Below are 16,804 nucleotides of genomic sequence, written 5' to 3'. Positions count from 1 at the left end.
GGTTTGGGTTATTTTCCTTTAGAACAAAGATGGCTGATGGGTGACTTGATAGGGGTATATCAAATTATATGGGGAAGAGAGAGAGTGGACAGGATATAAAAATTGATGGGAAGAGATAGAGTGGACAGGATTGTTTCTCTTGGTGGAGAATTCTAGAACCGGGGGCATAGTTTCAAGATAAATGACAGTAGGTGTGGAGGGGACATGAGGAAGAACTTGTTTACACAAAAGATGGTGAGTATCTGGAATTTGCTGCCTGAGTTGGTGGTGGAGGCAGAGACTCTAGACTCTTTCTAAAAGGTATCTGGATCTGCACCTTAAGTGCTGTAAGTAACAGGGCCATAGGCCGGGTCAGGAACATGGAATTAGAAAGGGCTCCTGGTGTCCTTAGGCCAGCATGGACAAGATGGGCCGAATGGTCTCCTTCTATGCTGTAACATTTCTATGGGTAGAAACTCTAGTTGTGGAAAGGATACAAAGAACCTACAAATATATATAGATAGGTTAGGTGAGTGGGCAAAAATTGCCAGATAGAGTTTTTAGCAAGGGGAAATGTAAATTTGTCCATTTTGGCAAGAAGAATAGAAAAGCAGAATATTGTTTAAATGGAAGGGATTGTCTTATGTGGTCAGGTTAAACAGGTTTATTGTTCTTTTAAAATGGGAAGTAATTTTTTGAAACATGAGGCAGCTTGACCGAATAGATGCTGAGCAAATGTTTTCCTTTGTGGGGGAATCTGGAACTAGGTGGCACAGTTTCAAGATAAGAGGTTTTTCATTTAAGCCAGAGAAGGTTCATTAGTCTTTCGGGTTTGCTTCCCAGAGAGGAGTGGAGGCTGGATTTTTGAATATATTCAAGGTTGAGTTCGACAGGTCCTTGATCGATAAGAGAACTGGGGGGGGTGGGGGGGAAAAAGAAGAAAGTAGAGTTTAAGGCTTAAATAAGTCATGATGTTATTGAATGGCAGGGCAGGGTTGATGGGCCAAATGCTCCTGCCCTGTTAAATTCTTATCAAATTGGCTCCAGGATTTTCATTAGAAAAAGATAGACTCGAGAGGAGTTGTGATTGTGATTTTCAAAATGATGGCGGAATGCCTTATCTAAAGTGGATAAGAATGGGAAAATAGTATAATCATAATTACAAAAAAATACAAGCAAAGAGATGGGCCAGATGATCTTTTCAGAGTGTCATACTAGATTAGATTTTCAAAACATAGTGACTATAGGCTCACTGCAAGCTTTCAAAAGTGAAGTAGATGAGTTTCTGAGAGGGGGACATTCGAGTTATTAAATATGCTGTACAATAATAGTTTATTTTTTGAATTACTGTAGACTACAGAAGCTTGCTTGATTTGTCGTCGGGGATTAAGGTACATAGATCTATCATCCTAAATCAGTTACAGGTTTTTATGCCGTTTTCAGGAAATAAATGAAGGATTGAGGATGTAGGTGAATTTGCAGCTCCATGTTTAGTTGGGATAGTCTTAATTGCTTGAGTGATCTTTCCCATTTTCCTTTTGTATGATACAGCAATAAGGCGAAACTTATTTTCACTTGTTTTTCAAGTTTTGAAGGTCAGCTAGAGATCTGCCCAACTGGTATGAACCATGCAGCCTTTTCTGTGAGTAATAGCACATTACAGGCCATTAGACAAAGACTTAAAGACTTCCATCAAATACTACTTGAGCCTCCTAAGGTAAAATGGATTTAATGGCTTTCGATACTTTGATGTATGCTAATTTATTTACCGTTAAAACTGACAGCTTCACTAATATTACGTAACTAATTAGAAATATTTTGTTCCCTGTTCTGTAAGAATTCCAATTTTTCTTAGTAATTTGGCTTCCACATGCCACTCGCACACTAGCATGCAGATTTAATGTCACAAAGATCATGCTAGTGCGAGGGATGCATATTTGTTACAATTAAGCATATTGTTAGGCAAATGTAAGAATTAAACATCAGCAGCGCTACTGCTGAGTTTACTTCAGATACTGTCTTGGAGAGCACAGCAGCTTTATTAAAAAATGAACGGAAACTGCTCAATATGAAATCAAGGCTTTGATTTTGGATTTTCTCTGTTTTGGGGTAATATTGAATAAATTAATTTGCAATATCTTAAAATTGAAGAGAAGGAAAGAGAGAAATGGGTTTGCTACTAATGTTACCAGTCAGAACTACACACTATGAAATGTTTAACACACAATGTATATACCCAATTTTAGAAGTAATTAGAATCATAGAAACCCTACAGTGCAGAAGGAGGCCATTCGGCCCATCGAGTCTGCACTGACAACAATCCCACCCAAGCTCTATCCCCATTACCCCAAATATTTACACCGCTAATCCCTCTAACCTATGCATCCTGGGACACTATGGGCAATTTAGCATGGCCAATCAACCAATTAGTTGATATCAATGCAACCAAAGGAATAGCTATATCAGGAAGATGTAGATAAAGGTGAAAACTCTTGGAGGCAAACAAATGCATGTAAAGATAGTAAGGTATTCAGTTGTGTTGTATTTCATTAAAGAACTTGACATAAAAATGTGACCATTTTGATTTCATTTGATAATCTGTTTGATCTGTCTTCACCGTGTCCCTTTTATTTGTAGAAAAGTGCAATGAAAACTACCTGGGGAGTATTAGATACACCAGTGGGAAATACACGCCTGAATGTGGTCAGACTTGTAGCCAGCCTTCTGCAAACAAACACGCACAGCATCAATGCAGAGCTTGTAAAACTTAACACAATGGAGGTGTTATTGGTGAGGATCCACTGAGTGCTGGTGTTTTATGTTCCATTTATAGACACTGAATTAATAGTTTAAACAATGGGAATGGATTATATTGTTAACCATTTACTCCTTGTAACAATCTATTGAGCTAACCTTGTAGATCTGTTAGGAGTTAGAAAACTGTATGTGGATAGGTTGTAAAGGAGAGTAAGGATGTCAGAGTTATGGAAAAGATGCAGAGGAAAGTGGGATTGTTCTTTCTGTCTAGAACAGAGTAGGTTAAGGGAGATTTAATAGACATGTTCAAAATTCTTAAGAGTTTTGATAAAGTGTTACATAAAAAGTTACTGCACAAATATGGGCTCATGGTGTTGGGCTAATATAGCGAGAGGATTGGCTAACTTGCAGAGAATAGGAATCGGGATAAATGAGTAATTTTCAGATTGGAAAACTAACTTAAAGGGTGCCACAGGGATCCGTGCTGGGGTTCAACTATTTGCATCTATATTGATGATTTTGATGAAGGAACCAAGTGTATTAAAGCTAAAATTTCTGACTATACAAAGATAGGTGGAAAGCAAGTTTGTGAGGGGCACATAGTCCGTAAAGGCATATAGATAGGTCAAGTGAGTGGTCCGTTGGAGCATAATGTAGGGGGCATGTGACATTATCCACTTTGTAGATGCTATTTAGATGGCGAGAGACTGCAGAATACTTTGGGCACAGAAGGATCTTGTGCATGAATCACAAGTTAGCATGCAGGTATAGTAACTAATTGGGAAAGCAAATGTAATGTTGGCTTTATTTGCAAGGGTTTGGGGAGAGCGGGCTGGAATACTACTGTACAGGATGTTGGTGAGACCACACCCGAGGACCTGCATACAGTTTATGGTCTGCTTATTTAAGGAGAGATAGATTTCATTGAAGGTAATTCGGAGAGTGTCTACAAGGTTGTTTCCTGGGATGAAGGAGTTGTCTAAAGAGGTAAAGTTGAGCATATTGGTCCCTATACATTAAAGTTTGTAATGTGAGAATGATCTTATTGAAATATAGAGTGGCTTTAATGGGGTAGATACTGAGAGGATATTCACCTCGTAGGGGAATCTAGAACTAGGAGCACAGTTTCAGAATAAGAGGCCACCTATTTAAAACAGATCAGGAAAAAATTCTTCTCGCAGGGGATTTTGAAATTCTCTATTCCAGAAAGTTGGGTAGGCTGTCATTGAATATATTCAAGGCTGAGTTGAGACAGATTTTTGAACTGCAGGGGAGTTGAGGGTTATGGGGACAGGCTGAAAAGTGGAGCTGAGGCAAAATCCGATCAGCCATCATATTGAATGGCAAAGCAAGCTGGAAAGACCTACCCCTATCTCTATTTGTTATGTTTTATATAAATGGAAAAATAGTTTCCACTGACAGAATGGCTGGTAACCAAAGGATGCAGATTAAAGTTAATTGACAAAAAAAAGAGGGAGGGGAAGAGAAAGGTAATTTTGTTACACACCCAGTTGACATATCTGCAATGCATTGCCTGCGAGAATGGTGGGAACAGATTAGGTAAGTAGTAACTTCAGAAAGAAGTTGGACAGGTAAATGAAAGGAAAAATTTGCAGTGCTGCGAAGAGCAGGAAAGTGGACAAATTGGATACTCTTCCAAAGCCAGCAGTTATAGTGGGCCAAGTGGCCATCTCCTTTGTATCGTTCGATGATTTACTTGTGTAAACAATTGTGTAATTATTTTGTTGGAATATTTTAAGAACTTGACAGATTTTTTATTAAAATTAATTTTCATTATGCACTGAAACCAGAAATTTAATTTTTTTTAAATTCAGGATATGTACTTCAGATACGTTTGGAATAATTTTCTTCATGTACAAGTAGAAATTTGCATTGCAACAATCTTAGGAAGCCCTCCACCCCATGATGCCAGCACAGAAAACAACATAGAGGATAATTCCAACACTGCCAGAGAAAATATATTAATAAAACATGTAAGAGTCTCCACCTTATGTAATTGGGTATTGCATTGTTAAAGTTGCATTATGAATGTTGGTTGGTATGCTGTCAGACATACTAGTGCCTGTCTCTCCCGATCTGATCGTGATTCAAGTAAAATTATTTGTTGCTGTTGTACTTTTGAGATATCTTGAGCATGCTTTCTGTTATGATTTACTGTAGGTTCATATTTGTACTTTGGCTCACCATTGTGAAACAAACAACTGGATACCAATTCAGGAAGAAAATTCAGTCCCGTTTGTTCATTTAGTCAATGTTTGTTTCTTTTCCCATTTGTGAAAACTCAATCATGCTACAAACAAAATTTCAGTACCCTTTCAGCTCATGCAGTTTTCCTGTTTAAAATCCAAGAGACAGGTAATAGTTTACCTGTCAGTATTATATTGACCCCCGTCACTCATATATTCTGTGTAACTAGAACTGTTGGCAGCTTCTACCTTCTATTTTGCTACAATTGCTACTTGATGAATCATTATTCTTGTGTTATTCCCTATGCTTTTAGCCACTCTTAGAATTTACTGCCCACTCCCAGTTGCTCTTGGATCTTTGCTCCTCGTCCTAAGGGCAATTTTATAACGCATTTATATGTCTTTGTTATCAGTTTGTAGAATTATCTGAATCCTGGTTCTGCCTTTTGAATAAATGTTTTTGCGGGGGAGGGAATTTTGTGACATAAATCCTTTTTAGATGATTTTGTTCGCTTGTGGACAATATGCCCTCAGGAATTCTGAATTAAAACTAGAAATTGTGTTTTAGACTAACAAGGTTGGATTGTCTTAAGGTCTGGGTAGACTTGACGATTTTTGTAGTAAAGATGTTTTACTGTTTGGGGGGAAAAAAAGGAATCTTCATAAAAAGTTTCTTGACAACTTTTATTTAAAAACTTGATATTTATATTAAAACTGTTCTGGTTCAAAAATACTGTTTTAGATTTTCATCTTAGTTGCTTGCTTACAAACTGCTTTCAACAGACCTTTCAGAGTATGTGTCGCATAACAGCTGAGTCTGAAATGGCATAACTGACCCATTGTCCCAAAAGTCAGTAAACGCATGAAAAAAATAGTTTAAATCACTATTAACTCAGTTTTTTTGTTGTCCAGCTGTTTGTGAAGTGCCGATTAATTCAAAGAATACTCGATGCATGGGAAAATAATGAAAAAGAACAGTAAGTAACTTAAGTCCATATGGAGCTCAAATCAACAGTAATGTTTTAAAAATATATTAATGTATCAGTAACTTTTAAAATCATCAGTAATGTTTTTTAAAATTATAATCTTAGGAAAAGCAATGTTATTTGGAGGTTAGGAAACATGAAAGGGGCTAGGACTTGTGGGCCTTAGTGGGATCTGGGTTTGAATTCAACCTGGTCTGATGAAGTGAAGATTTCTCTTTCTGAAGGACTTTATCTAAAATAAGGCTGGAAAATCCTCATCCAGTCCTAGTTATTATAGCCAATTGCATAGAGCAGCACTTTCCTTGAGAAACCATTGGGATGATTGATGTGAAAAATGCCTGTGGTGAGTGAAAGGTGCACTTATCAGGATGTGATAGTGGCATGTAGTTGGGGCATAGAAGGGGATTTATTCAGGATCTTGTATATCATTGCAAAATGTTTAGTTTCATTCATGATTCACATGTTTTGGGAGTATAGCTTTTAGTTTGGACATTTTTAAATGCAAAAAAAATTAGAATACCTGGTGAAAAACTAAAATATTTGCAATTCAAAGGGTGGTCTATATTTAATAAGGCTGAATTGGATGTGAAAAAATAATAATATATGCGGCCTCTATTAGCTTCTTGAGTCTGGTAATATGGCAGTCGTCCCCATTTGAGATATAAATTATCCAGAATTAAGAGATATTTTAAAGGTAAAGTTACAGGGATGTCAGATTGCTGTGGGGATGCATTGCACACAAGTTTTTTTTGGTTTTGGATCAATCAGTGTCATTCTCACAGAAGCAGACATTTGTAGTTGGTGACTGGAGGAAACTTTAAGAAGTTTCAGGAATAGTGAACCAGTGCAATAGAGTTATCAGAAACCAATAGTGTTTTCTTATTTGAAATCACCAAGTAGGAAAGCAGTGAGGTCCATGCTTGAGTTGGGGAGTACATCCAGATATTAATGGAAGGATCCCAAGGAATCTCATCCTTGGAGAATAGCAGGAACACAGAGGAGAATCAAACTGAATTCCTGAGAACCATGGCACATTTTATTTTGATCCCAGGAGAAATTAAGGGACATTCCAGGTCCTTCAAAGTATAGAGAGACTCTTGGGTCTTTGGCAAATAAAAGCAGAATAGAAAATATCCTGTTGGGATTTTGGGGTTTAAAGAATAAGTATTTACGAAATATAGTGTTGTTAGTAGTATTTTCTTTGTTTAACTTCTGTGCAATAAAAGTTTATTTTGTGTTGTAACACGTGAAACCTTGTGGCATAATTCTTTCAGTTAATAACTGGGAGTTAAAAGTTGCTAGCCTCTCTCTCGAGATTATAATAAAATACCTCACGTAGAAGTGATGGTGCTAGTTGCCAAAAATCATTATCTTTAGCACTGGCATTGCACACCTGGATGTATAGAAAATGTGTTCAAAATAACTATTTAAACTTTGCCTTTTTAATGTTGCCATCATACACATAAAGCTTGATGTGATCTGTGTTGTCATGTGCAGTTCCAATTCTTGGTAAAACAACAACATGCAAAATAAGTTGTCTATTTTGCACATAAATCAAAATATACAGCTGTGCAAACAGCCTGTTGCTCTTCATAATAAAGTAACAGAATTATTTTTCTTTTAGTTTAAGTGACTCGATTTATGAAGTCAGTTTAAAGTTCTCGCTATTATTAAATGGGCGAGGGGGAAACATCTTGACTGTTCCTCCTGCAGCCAGACAATGATGTGAAGTTCTTAAAACTGCTTTGAAGTTCTAAGCTAGGAATGCAACTCGAACCCACATTATTTTCTGGTTGTGTGTAGTTACAGGGTTTGATGCTATGGCTCTTGTTTTTAGAATAGCAAGACGTTTTACAACAAATATAGCTGAATGACCATATCTTCCATCTTAATTTTAGTATATTTTCAGTCTGGAAGCTGTCTAAACATTAGTCCTGGATTGTGTGTGTCTGTTGGTATTTTTGTTTCTGTAGATTATCATGTTAGGTTTTTAAATGCTCTCTTGCTGCCTAATGCATTTCAGGTTTGTGTTACAACATTTATAAAATTGTGAGCTGTATGCTGCATTGGAGACAGAAACATTAGTTTTCAGGCTGTCGCTTTGAGTTATTTGCGTGGCTAACTCAGTGGCTACACGCTGATGTACAATCTAGGTTGAATTGCTGGTTTTGTTTATCCCTTGACTTTCAATTGTTGTTCACAGTTTCCTGATACTATTTTAGAAGCTGTTTTGGTACTTCAGAGGCTCAAACTGTTAAAAGTTACAGTCACAAATATAGATTAGGGTTATTGTGTTTCAGAACTGAAAAAGTGTCTTTGAAGAGCTGTAATCTAATTGTGGAGTTTACGATTTTGACTAATGGCTGTAGTTGGTGCAAATTTTAAAGCTTAAAAATCTTCACGGTTGCAAGCTTCTTTCATAACTCAACTGACTCCTTTACATGGCTTATTGTTAACCATATGCTGCATTTTAAGATATTCATGTTTTTGTGAACTATTTTTTGGTTCTACATCACCAGGTTTCAGACGAAGCTGTACAGAGTGATTTCCAGGTCTTACAAAAGTGGTTATAATTCAGACAGTACAAATTTGCGAATGCTGAAATGTATAAATGTCCTTAAATACACTCAAATTGTCACTCGGTTACTTTTTGGCCTAGTCCCAATTTTTGTTGCGGCTACGTCTAATTGAATAGTTGCATCATCAAATATACCAACAGAAGTTGCAACTTAGATATTACTGGAAATAAATTCCAATCCGGTAAGGGCATTTCTGTTTGATAAAAGCAAAATATTGCGAATATTTCTTATTGAAATAAGAACGGAACATTTTGGAAAAACTCAGCAAGTCTGGCAGCAACTGTGGAGAGAGAAGCAGAGTTAATGGGTGGAATTCTCCCAGTTTGAGATTGAGTGCTATGCAGGAACGTGGAGTGTTTTCCACTGTGGTGGCTAGAGGAAAAACACACCATTCCAGCCCTGACCTCATTAATTAAGCAACTGGATGTTTCACACCACATTTGGTGGTGGGACAGTCCTGGATGGCGTGTAGTCCACCATCAGTTTAGAATAACTATATTATGATAGTCTGTATCATGGTATTCTATTTTTCCCTTTTTACTTGTACCAATTAAACCAAAATCTCAGACTATTGCAAATCATAGCGCAGAAAAGGAGACCAACCTTCAACCCCAAGTAGCAATGGTATCTATTTTTAATTGAACCTTGATCTTTTTGAAGAGAGCATTAATAAAGTTTGTAGTTCTATAACTTTGTCTGATTATTGGATCAAATTTCACTTGGAAGATTATGTCCCCTGAAAATTCTTGAAAATATTGTATGACGTTTTCTGCCCAATCTTCATTAAATTGGCAACTTTACTTTTGCTAGGAACATTTCTTGAAATATTACCTCTCCCTCCCTCCTTTAGTTAGGCTATCTTAGTTTGGAATAAAGGGAGAACCCTTGTTCAGTGGATCAAATTGGATTGTTGTTTTTCAGATCAGCAGGTGGAAGACGGAGAGGGTACATGGGTCACTTAACACGGATAGCTAATGCTATTGTGCACAATACTGAAAAAGGGCCAAACAGTGTGCTAATGAATCAGCTGCTTAAAGGTACAATGTTTTACATATTTATTTCTGTTGATAATATATGTTTCAGTACAGCCACTACTCATCCTATACTTTCTTAAAAACACAATTTTAAAGAACAAAGAACAATGAAGCACAGGAACAGGCCCTTCGGCCCTCCAAGCCTGTGCCGCTCATGTGCCCACTAGACCATTCTTTTGTATCCCTCTATTCCCAGTCTGTTCATGTGGCTATCTAGATAAGTCTTAAACGATCCCAGCGTGTCTGCCTCAATCACCTTGCTTGGCAGTGCATTCCAGGCCCCCACCACCCTCTGTGTAAAATACGTCCCCCTGACATCTGTGTTGAACCTTGCCCCCCTCACCTTGAACCCGTGACCCCTTGTGTTCGTCACCTCTGACCTGGGAAAAAGCTTCCCATTGTTCACTCTTTTATTTTATTTGGACATTTTAGAATACTGAAATGAATTAAACCCTTGCACAGAAATTTAAATTCTCTGACTGTTTCTTTTGAGAAGAGTAGAGAGAACAAAATGAGCTGTGCTTAACTGCATGATGTGTGACAGTTGTTATGGATTGGGTTCAATCCTTTTTCCTTCTCCCGGTTTAAAAAAAAAACTTGACAACAGATTCCTTAAGCAGGCTGTCAATTATGACCTGAAAGCTGTGGCTTTTTAGTCTCTGATGCATTTTAGCCTAGGTCTACCAAATTCTAACTGAGGTGTGCTGAATAGATTTATGCTCACTGACCTAGCACAACATTATTTGTGTTCCAAGCTTACACTGCGATGGCTAAACTACAGATGTACTTTATTTACAGTTAACAATCATTTGCAGAAATGAAAGTGAATACAGACAAAAATAGTAAATAAGGTGCTGACCAGTCTACAAAGGGTTAACCTGACATTTCAAAAATGCTGCTTTTATCTTTTTAGTATTTGGTCCCTTAAGTAAGATAATGCAGTCAAAATTTTAACATTTGCACACCGTGATAAACAGGGATATAGTGACTTGTGACACCTAAAATTCCATTTTATCCTTACTAATTGTCAACTAAACAATTTCAACATGGTAGTATTTGGAAATATCAAATGTTAACATTTAGTTATGATGTTTCCTTTTAAACAAACTGATTTTTAATGTTTGATTTTGTATAAATAAACCAAGGAAAAAGGTTTTTTTGGTGGAGTTGATTATGTGGCAGTTGGCAATTAGTCCAGTTCTAAGATTTTGTGCCTCATGGATAATCCAGATAATGGATTTTCTTAAAACAATGCTTCTAACACTATTTACTTTTTCAGATCTTAGTGAGGACTACAGGGAAAAATGGGAGACATTCATCACAGGTTCATTGGCAGAAACCAATAAGAAGAATACGATAGATCTGGTAGGTGCTGGAAAACAAATGTGAACATTGAAAGATAAAGAGGACATAGAATTTAAGCAATTTGAATAAACATGAAGCTGTGGTATTGCAGAGATAAAAGTAGGCAATCTTTTGATGAAGATAAGTTAGAAGCTCGGGGTCAATGAGACACTTGAAACATGCAGATTGTTGGCTCTAGCATGAAACAGTGGTCAGGGAGGAGGGTAGAGTTGAGTGTGCAGAGTTTGTAGCAGGATTGAAGACTATAACTTCAGTCATCTTAATGTTTTTCAATGCTATTTCAACTAAAATTATGGTTCAGGGATGTTGCATTAGATGGGGTTGCATGTATGTGAAAATTATGATCACAAAATTGAGTATCATGCATAGATTAATATCAGCTCAACAAACTTGGCCCTCATTCTAAATGAGGTTAGGGAGAGTATTCCCATCCTTTGAATTGGGAATGGGCTTTTAGGTCTACGTATGTGAAGGTCTTCAAATTATTCTGAAAAATCAGTTGACCATTATGCATTTCTTAGAACTGGGCTCAGATGTGTCTTGTTTTTGCATAAAAGACAAGCTTGGTTTTCCTCTGTAAAGTGAGATTTGTAGTTTACGCTCTTGAAATATGGAGCAGCACTTGAGAAAAGTGTATGTTCACCTGAGCTAACTTTTACAAAATAACACTTTTTTTTCTGGAGGAATGGAGGTGGTTTATGAGGAAAGGAAGAAAAATTCATGCTCTGCTGTGCGCATTTTGAGTATTGTACTTGAAATAAACTTTGGAATTAAATTGTAAATTATTTTTTAACAGTGAAATCATTGCATGAAGATGTAAACAGAAAATGAGATTGTCATGGAATGAATCGGGTTTGTAGTGGAATCATTTTATCCTATAAATTATATTCCAGGTTAGCACACACAATATACATTCATCAAGTGATGATGAAGTTGATTTTAAAGAACCGGGATTTGCTCCAGACTCAGGGTTACAGCAAGTAAGTATTTTCTTTACTGAGTGGCAATTCTTTTTTGCTTGAATTAGGCAAATACCTGGTTTGCATGAGTAGAAATATAAATGAAAAATCTTCCAAAATTATCCTCTCCTAAATATACTAAATATTTAAGCTACAGTGCTTTATAAGAAATTTCTCATTGCTGAGTAACCGAATTATTGCTCAAGAATTTTCATTTAAGGTTGCAATATATTCTCTGCTCTTATTACTTGGAAACAAAGTAGAACCAAAATAGATTTGAGTTCATCAGAGCCATGATTGCTTATCATGTATCAAGATCCTATGTATGCACTTTGCTTCATCTTCATTAAAGCCTTGAGGGTGGAGGACGTATGGTTCTTCAGTTGTGGGGTGGGGGAGATTTTCAAATAAAACACCCAATTTGGGGAGGTGGAGGAAAAATACCCCTTCAACTGAAAGAGCTTTAATTCTTGGAGATTGTGATCAAAGATTATGAACAAATGAAGTGTACTTTTTGAAATAAAATCAGAGTGGGGGGGGGGAGAATAAAACCAATAGCATCTGGTAAAGCACAAACTGCTGAAAAAGTGGTCAGTCCACTGATTAGTTTTCATTGTTACTGTGTAAAGCCTAATTTCACTGAGTGTTTACAAATAGCATTGTTCACTTTATTTCAATTAAGAAGCAATTGCTGTATTTTTAAAATAAGAAATACTTAAGAGAACTCAAACTTGATCAAAAGTTGTTTTACAAAAAAATCTGTGGCTGTAAATGTTGAGAATATCAAATTTTAAATACTCAGACCAGCTTAGTTGCTATAGAATGTTTGGGAAACTGAATATTTTCACAAAGGAGAGGGGAAGGGTATATGGAATGAAGCTAGTTAAATGCATGCACGGATGAATAGATACAATAAAGAAACACCTTAACTGGTGCATTGTTGCCAGTTTGGCCTGGCAAGGAAGCCATGACTGCTCTCTCTTTCCCACCTCCCGCCCCAGCTCAGGCCTCAAGTTAAAATTGCAGTTGGACTTTGTTGCCATCATTGGAACCTAATCTACATACTTGGAGAAGGACAATGCAACATTCCAGCAGATGTCCCTCTCGTGCTCCAAAGAGCAGCATTAAGATGAAAGAAAGAATTGCATTTAATATTGTGCTTTTCGTGACCACCAATGTCTCAAAGTACTTTACAAACATTAATACAGAAAACGTGTAAGCCAGTTTGCGCATTACAATGTGATAATGATTAGGTAATTTTTTTTGTGATGCTGATTGAGGGATAAATATTGGCCAGGACACTGGGGTAACTCCCCTGTTCTCTTTCAAAATAGTGCCATGGGATCTTTTACATCCACCCAAGCAGGCAGATGGGGCCTCGATTTAACGTCTCTTCCGAAAGATAGTACCTCCGACAGTGCAACACTCCATCAATACTGCACTGGAGTGAGTTGATTTTTGTGCTCAAGTCCTGGAGTGGGACTTGAACCTGGAACCTTGTGACTCAGCTGTAAGAGTGATACCAACTGAGCCACGGCTGATATCAGTTACAACTCAAGAGAAGGCAGCAGATGGAAGGATGTAAGTTGTCGTAGGCATTTTAACTGACTACCTACTGTCAGGCAAGCAGATTTCAAATCAACCCTACTAGATTTAACCTCCTTTGCCCGCTCTGAAAATCACACAGACATTCAAGAAAGAAGGACTTGTATTTACATAGCACCTTTTACAACCTCAGGACGTCCTAAAACACTTGAATAAGTATGTATGAAGTTTAGTCATTGTTGTAATGTAGGAAATATGGCTGCCAATTTCTGAACAGCAAGATCCTGCAAACAGTAATAGGGAAATGATCAAATGTTCAATTGTATGTTGGTTGAGAGATAAATATTGGCCACAACACCGTAGAAGCCTTCTTGTATCATAATTAAAATAGTGCCATGGGATCTTTAATGTCCATCTGAGAAGGGCCTCAATTCAATGGCTCATTCAGAAGATAGCACCTTCTACAGTGTAGCAGTTCCCCTCGAAAATCTGACTAAGAGATTAAGTAACATTCTGGCATGGTTCTCTTCTGATTACAGAGATTAATAGTAAACAAAGGTAATCAACTAATCCAAGTGAGCGTCATGGGAATGTGACTAATTAGCTAGCTTTCTCTATTGGCTACTTGCCCACAGAAACAAGAGAATGCTATTCTTAGATGTAACTTAAAATTATTTTTATATTTATTTCTCTAAATAAAATCATATCTAAGAATGATGCATAGCATTTATTCTTTGTGACATTGCTACAACTGCTCACAGTTCTTTTTCCCCTCCCAAGTTTGCCTATTCAAGCTAGTGAGTAGAATGTAAGACATTCCTAGGTGATCCCCTTTACAGCAGTGTTATTTTTGAACAGGCGCAAATAGTAATTTTGTAAATGCCTAAGTTATGACTTTTGAAGTAGCTCCTTACAATGCTACGCAATACCTCATTGATAAAGACATTTAAGTAGAATGGATAACCTTGTTTCAAGATAGATGTTTAGAGAATTATCCTCCCATTTATATTTGGCACACAAACCTCTTTTTACGAGTTACCATCAAAAATCATCTAAAGGGATATGGTTTGGAGCAGATGTGCAGATGATGCATCTATTCATCACAATTTGATTTGATGGTCAGAATCCTCTCGTTTGTCCCTTCAGGTCCCGCTGACGGTGCATCCCCACCTCAGGTTTCCCAGGAATGTGGGGTGCAGACAATGGGAAATACCATTGACGGCGGCGGGACCAGAAGATTCCACTGCTGGCCTCCTGCCACCGAGAAACATGCAGCTAGGAGACCCGAGGATCCTGTCCTATGACATTTTTATGGATGTAACAGACCAGTAACTAGAATCTGAGATTGGGAAGTATTCCAGCACAGCGGTCCGCAAACTAGTGTTCAAAGAAATTTTCCAGGGGTCTGTAAAATAATGTAAACATGCAAGCTGGGAGAGGGGGTAGTGGAGTGTGGCTGCTGCATATACAGCAAGAAGTGGGCTGGCTGTCCCATCTTGAAAAGGAATGCTGAGAAGGGCACAAATGTAAATACCTGTTTTAGTGTTGTATGGTATAATTCAGATGGGGGAGATCGATGAATACTAATCCATTTTCAAAGGAATCTTTCAACTAAAAAGAATTTAGCTACTTGCAACCATCAACATAAACTAAAGGTACCATTAGATAAAGAATGTACTATGTTTTATATTACTAAGCCTCTTGTATGTCCACTGGTATCACCCTCACCACTAAATCAGACTTGTTCTGGGTTCAAGTCCTAGACTGGGGCTTAAACACACAATCACTGCAGCACTGAAGGATTGCATTGTCTGGAGAATTATTCTCCAAATTAACTATAAAAAGCTTTCTATGTTTGCCTGCTTTGGTGAATCAGATGGATGTTGAAAATCCCATAGCACTATTTGAGTTTGCGACTGGTGCGATTTTAGCATTTCTTCCCTGATGAGCACCACCACAAATCAGTAACTGATCATTTTATCTAATTGCTGTTTGTGGAATGTTTCTGAGAGATGTGACAGAATGTTACATATGTGCAAGTCTCTCTTTTACAGTGGCAGAAGTTATTTTATCTAGAATGTCAGTTGGCCCTGTAACTGGGAAATGAAGGCAGGGGCAGGATCAGCTTCCTGATTGCTATCCAGTGTTTACCAAAGGAAATTGAAAATGTGGACATAGGATGAGGGCATTCCTAAACTTCAGTGAAGTGTTTACTCATGGTTTGGATTCTTTGTTAGCTCTTGGAGTTAAAGTTCACACAAGAAGGCTAGTCACTTGACATAAGGTACTGCCTTCAAGAGGCTTTTATAAAAATTGTAAACATGATTCTTTGTAATTCTCAAATTTACAGCTATGGAGATTTGTTAAAATGTAGCTTTTTGAAATCTGGTAGCTGCTGTTTCTACTCGAAGGTTTGGGTCCCCCTTAAGTGAATTTCCCGATATGATTGAGTATCAAGATTATATCCCTGTCATTGGTCCTGGGTTTGCCAGGCCTTTTCTGATTATCAGATGCAACAAATGACGTCCAATTTTATTGACCAGTTCGGCTTCAACGATGAGGAGTTTGCTGATCAGGAGGACATAGTGAAGTAAGTATGACTTGTTTGAAACTGGTTTAAAATCTTGATTTGGGTAGCTAGCTGTAGATCTTTACACGGTAGCATGCAGTTTCTTGAAATGAAAGTATGTAACTAATTGGGGTGAGATTGGTGCTCTTTCTGTTTTCCTTTCCTATATTACTGCTTGGGCAGCAATCTTTCATTAAGTATATTAAATCTTTATTTTATTTTAAGTCCCACGTGTTTTTAAACTGCTTTGGTGCTTTGGGCTTTTTTTTCCTTTGGGTGTCGAACTTGGTTCTGTCTAGCATGCAATACACAGCTGATATGTTTTTATCTTATGCTTGAAGCTTTAAATCATGAATCTCTGGTTATACGTTTGGTTTACTATGCTAACAAGAATACAGCACAAGGGTTTTCAACCTTTCAGAACTGGAATGAATGTATTCAAACCAGTGAATAGGCTGCATTGATTGGACAGAAATGTGAGCCCCCTCACACAGAAAATGGGAACACCTCAATGTGCAAATATTTCCAAGCTAACAGAATTGTGATACATTTTCTTCTTCCTTCCCCTGCCAAACACAAAATATTCAAGGCTGCCTTTTTCCTCCACCCATGCTCCACTTTCCCATGAGCTTGAAAACTCAGAACCTCTTGCATCTAGTCTGTTTACTCCCCCAGGCTGGAGGATTGTTAAAGGTTCTTTCTAGTTGGTGGGAAAAGGTTGCTTCTTTATAGATTTAGATTTTGAAGAACCTCAGGCCTCATGTTTGAGAGGCTAGGACTGAAGTTGAAATCACTTTTGCACAAAGATCAAAAGAACCAGCAGA

The 16,804-nt window shown here is 37.5% G+C and overlaps 1 protein-coding gene across 16 annotated transcripts in view; it reads left to right on the top strand.

The window, feature by feature from the left end:
- ppp6r3 (protein phosphatase 6, regulatory subunit 3) overlaps nt 1–16,804 on the top strand; it is a 93,920-nt gene that overhangs the window by 42,722 nt on the left and 34,394 nt on the right. For 8 of the 16 annotated variants that reach the window (XM_078220655.1, XM_078220652.1, XM_078220665.1 and 5 more), the window contains 8 exons: nt 1,567–1,696; nt 2,617–2,769; nt 4,572–4,730; nt 5,856–5,920; nt 9,430–9,545; nt 10,822–10,907; nt 11,801–11,887; nt 15,904–16,001. In XM_078220655.1, the coding sequence (XP_078076781.1) occupies nt 1,567–1,696; nt 2,617–2,769; nt 4,572–4,730; nt 5,856–5,920; nt 9,430–9,545; nt 10,822–10,907; nt 11,801–11,887; nt 15,904–16,001 (894 nt within the window). The remainder of the gene's footprint in view (nt 1–1,566; nt 1,697–2,616; nt 2,770–4,571; nt 4,731–5,855; nt 5,921–9,429; nt 9,546–10,821; nt 10,908–11,800; nt 11,888–15,903; nt 16,002–16,804) is intronic. The other 8 variants (XM_078220660.1, XM_078220666.1, XM_078220659.1 and 5 more) reach the window with 2 other exon arrangements.

Source organism: Mustelus asterias, chromosome 9 (genome assembly GCF_964213995.1).
Source record: "Mustelus asterias chromosome 9, sMusAst1.hap1.1, whole genome shotgun sequence".
Taxonomy (NCBI): Eukaryota; Metazoa; Chordata; class Chondrichthyes; order Carcharhiniformes; family Triakidae; genus Mustelus; species Mustelus asterias.
This window is presented reverse-complemented; position numbering and strand designations above follow the sequence as displayed.